At 60.0% G+C, this 2,812-nt stretch overlaps 1 protein-coding gene across 1 annotated transcript in view; it reads right to left on the bottom strand.

The window, feature by feature from the left end:
• Positions 1-572: 572 nt before the first annotated feature.
• The window catches only part of ARMC12 (armadillo repeat containing 12), a 10,084-nt gene continuing 7,844 nt past the window's right edge, over positions 573-2,812 (bottom strand). The window contains exons 3-6 of the mRNA XM_019514271.1: positions 2,377-2,511; positions 2,068-2,241; positions 1,514-1,585; positions 573-970 (exon numbers count right to left, since the gene is read on the bottom strand). Coding sequence (XP_019369816.1) covers positions 617-970; positions 1,514-1,585; positions 2,068-2,241; positions 2,377-2,511 — 735 coding nt within the window. The 3' untranslated portion in view covers positions 573-616. The remainder of the gene's footprint in view (positions 971-1,513; positions 1,586-2,067; positions 2,242-2,376; positions 2,512-2,812) is intronic.

The raw sequence follows: 2,812 nt of genomic DNA, 5'->3' as shown, positions 1-2,812 counted from the left end.
CCGTGGGGTGTACCCCAGCAGCCTGGTCCCTGGAGAGTCAGACTGGGAGGCAGGGAGAGGATCTCCCAGCACGTTCAAGGGGCTGGGCCTGGTTCTCACTCTTTCACGGGGGTGTGAATTCTGCAGGAGAGACCCTGCCCTGATCCGGGCATGGGGGATAACGGGCCAGGGAGGGCAGCGTGGCTCTCAGCCAGTGGGGCTGTGCCAGTGGTGACCGGCACCTTGCAGTTGCCCTGGATCTGTCTAGCAGGCAGCATGAAGCATGGGGATGGCAACCTCCTACCAGCCTACATTGGCTAGCTTAGGGCAGAGAGGTCACAACCCCATTTTTCAGGCTCAGGCGACCCAACTGGTACAGAACCCAACTCTGCCTCTCGGCTGGGGAAGGCTGCCCTGGTGCCACCAGCAGCAGTGCTTGGAAGGGGGGCAAATGCCTGGCTAGACCCAGCCTGAGGGGCACAGGGGCCATTTCCTACCCGAGGAAGGAGCTAGGCTTCTCTCCCACCCCTCTGTTCCTTAAGGGTGTGAGTCTGTGGGGGAAGATGGAGGCAGACCCTCAATCCCAATCTGGTTTATTAATCTCTGATGATCACTCTGGTTATGCTGCCTCCGGCCTCTAGTTCTCGCACAGGTCCTCTTTGTCCTTGTCAAAGAAGGAGCTCTGCACGCGCTGGGCGGTGCTGATGGTTGCCGCTTCCTCCTTGCTGAGCTGGAGGCTGAGGATGACCTTGCAGGCCTGGATTTGCACCTCCTCCTCAGGGTGGATGATGAGAGCGAGCAGGCGGTCAGCCAAGCGGGAGCTGTCCCCGAAGAGCGCCTCGTGCAGGGACAGCTCGTTGTACTCCCAGTGCACCGACTGGTACTGCGGGGTCAAGCGGCCCTCACTCAGCCGCTCCGCAAACACCAGCACCTCTCGGAGCAGGTTCCCAGGCAGCGAGGCATGGAAGAGGTTCAGGAAGTCAGCATGCACCTTGGGGCACAAGGGGAGGCACCACTATGGGCACAGGCCAGCAGCCCCTGCCTTGGCTCTGACTGCCCATCAGGCTTCAAGCCCTGTGGGTCTGTGGGAGTCTGATCGGACCCCAGCCGCAGCCCCCCAAGGATGCGTCCACAGGCAACAGGATCAAGCAGCAGATCAGCGGCCCCCCTGAACTGCACCGGGACCCCTGTGCCCTGCAGAATAGACCTGGACATCTGCCAAGCACCAGCTTTGTGCCCTCTGTGGGCCTGGAGCACCCTGTGTTGGCTGTGGGATGGTGGACTCTGCCAGCCAGGCTGCACGAGCCTCATGATGGGAGAGACCAAGGAGGAGGCTTTCATGAGTACAGCAGAGGGGAATGGTGCAAGGTCGGGGCTCGGGAGTGCAAACAGGGTCCTTTTGATGGCAAGTCTCAGGTGCTGCCTGCAGGAACAGGCTGCCTCCTCTCCGGTCCTTGCCTCCCCTCAGGATCATTGTTCCCCCTGCTTGTCCGGCTCAGGTTCCTGCCAGTGCTGGTGACAGGCTGGCCCTTACCTGGCAGTTCAGGATGTCATACAGGAGGTCTTCTTTCTGGGCCAGGGTGCTCAAGAGCTTGAGAACCTGGACCTGAGGAAACACCGATGGGAAGTCTCAGACCAGGAGTCAGGATGGGGGTGTCTCAGCAGAGCCCCGGGCAAAGACCATGGGCCAGCAAGAGACAGTGATGGACTCGTAGCTGCTCCAGTCCCAGCCCTCCCCCACAGAGGATGGGGCCGGAGCATTAGGTCTGGGAGCACATAACCACGGTCAGTTCAACTGACTTAGGGTGACCTTGGCTCCAAGTCCAATGGGGCTCCCCCAAACTTTTGGCCAGTCCCCATTTCCCTTCTCTAGGTCCAGGCTTCAGGTGGGGCTATATCTTGCACAGCCCCTTCAAGAACAGCTCTGCCCACCCTGGGAGCACCAGCGGTGCCCCCCTTCCCTCCCTGTGAGGACATTCAGAGGGAATGATGTGCAGGGAGCTCCCAGCTTCTCCTCACCCCAGGAAGGGCACTGGAGGTGAAGGAGGAAGAGGAGCTGGCCCAGGAGGAACACATGTGCTTCCCTACCTGAGCCAGGCTGCTCCCTGTCTGCACAATTTCCATCAGGGCAGGCATCGCCCTCCTCAGGAGGGGGTGAGTGTGATCTGGCAGGGGCAGCCCGTTCAGGAGCCTCAGCCCCGCAATGTGCAGGTCCGCATCCCAGTAGGAGGTGACCAGCTCCAAGATCTTGGGCACAAACTCCTGCATGGAAAGACATGGCAGCAGTGTAGCTACTGGCTTGGCACCTGAGGCCTCTGGCAGGCCCGGTCTGGCCTGGGTGCTGGGTAGTTGGCAGTGCTGGAAGCCAGCGGGGCAAGCTGAGAAGGGAACGCTGACCTGGATTTTAATTCTAAACTTCCGGATGCCAGCGAAAGCCTTGAGGGTATTCAGGGCGTGGATCTTGACGTCTTTATCTCTGTCATCCAGGTAGGATGCCACCAGCCGGATGTCCTCATAGGAGCAGGCAGAGGCCTGGAAAAGCAACGTGTAGACCATGCAGGCACTGATGCCACCTGCCTTGAGAACTGGCTGTGCCCATTGGTATGGGGCTAAGGCACGACGGGGCTGGGACCCCTTCAAGCACCGAGATGGGGAAGAGCTTCCTCTTCTGTATGTCTGCCAGCAAGGTGGTGAATGGCTGAGCTTATCTGAAGCCCCCAAGTGTTCAGGCTTGGAGCCTTATATAATCAGTTGCGGCCCTGGCCCCACACTGCTGTGGCTTTTCCCACCAAAGGGAGCAACCCTCTCATGTAGCCACCACCTACTTCCCAAA

The sequence above is a fragment of the Gavialis gangeticus genome, unplaced genomic scaffold (assembly GCF_001723915.1).
Source record: "Gavialis gangeticus isolate Ggan-Ray unplaced genomic scaffold, GavGan_comp1, whole genome shotgun sequence".
NCBI lineage: Eukaryota > Metazoa > Chordata > Crocodylia > Gavialidae > Gavialis > Gavialis gangeticus.
This window is presented reverse-complemented; position numbering and strand designations above follow the sequence as displayed.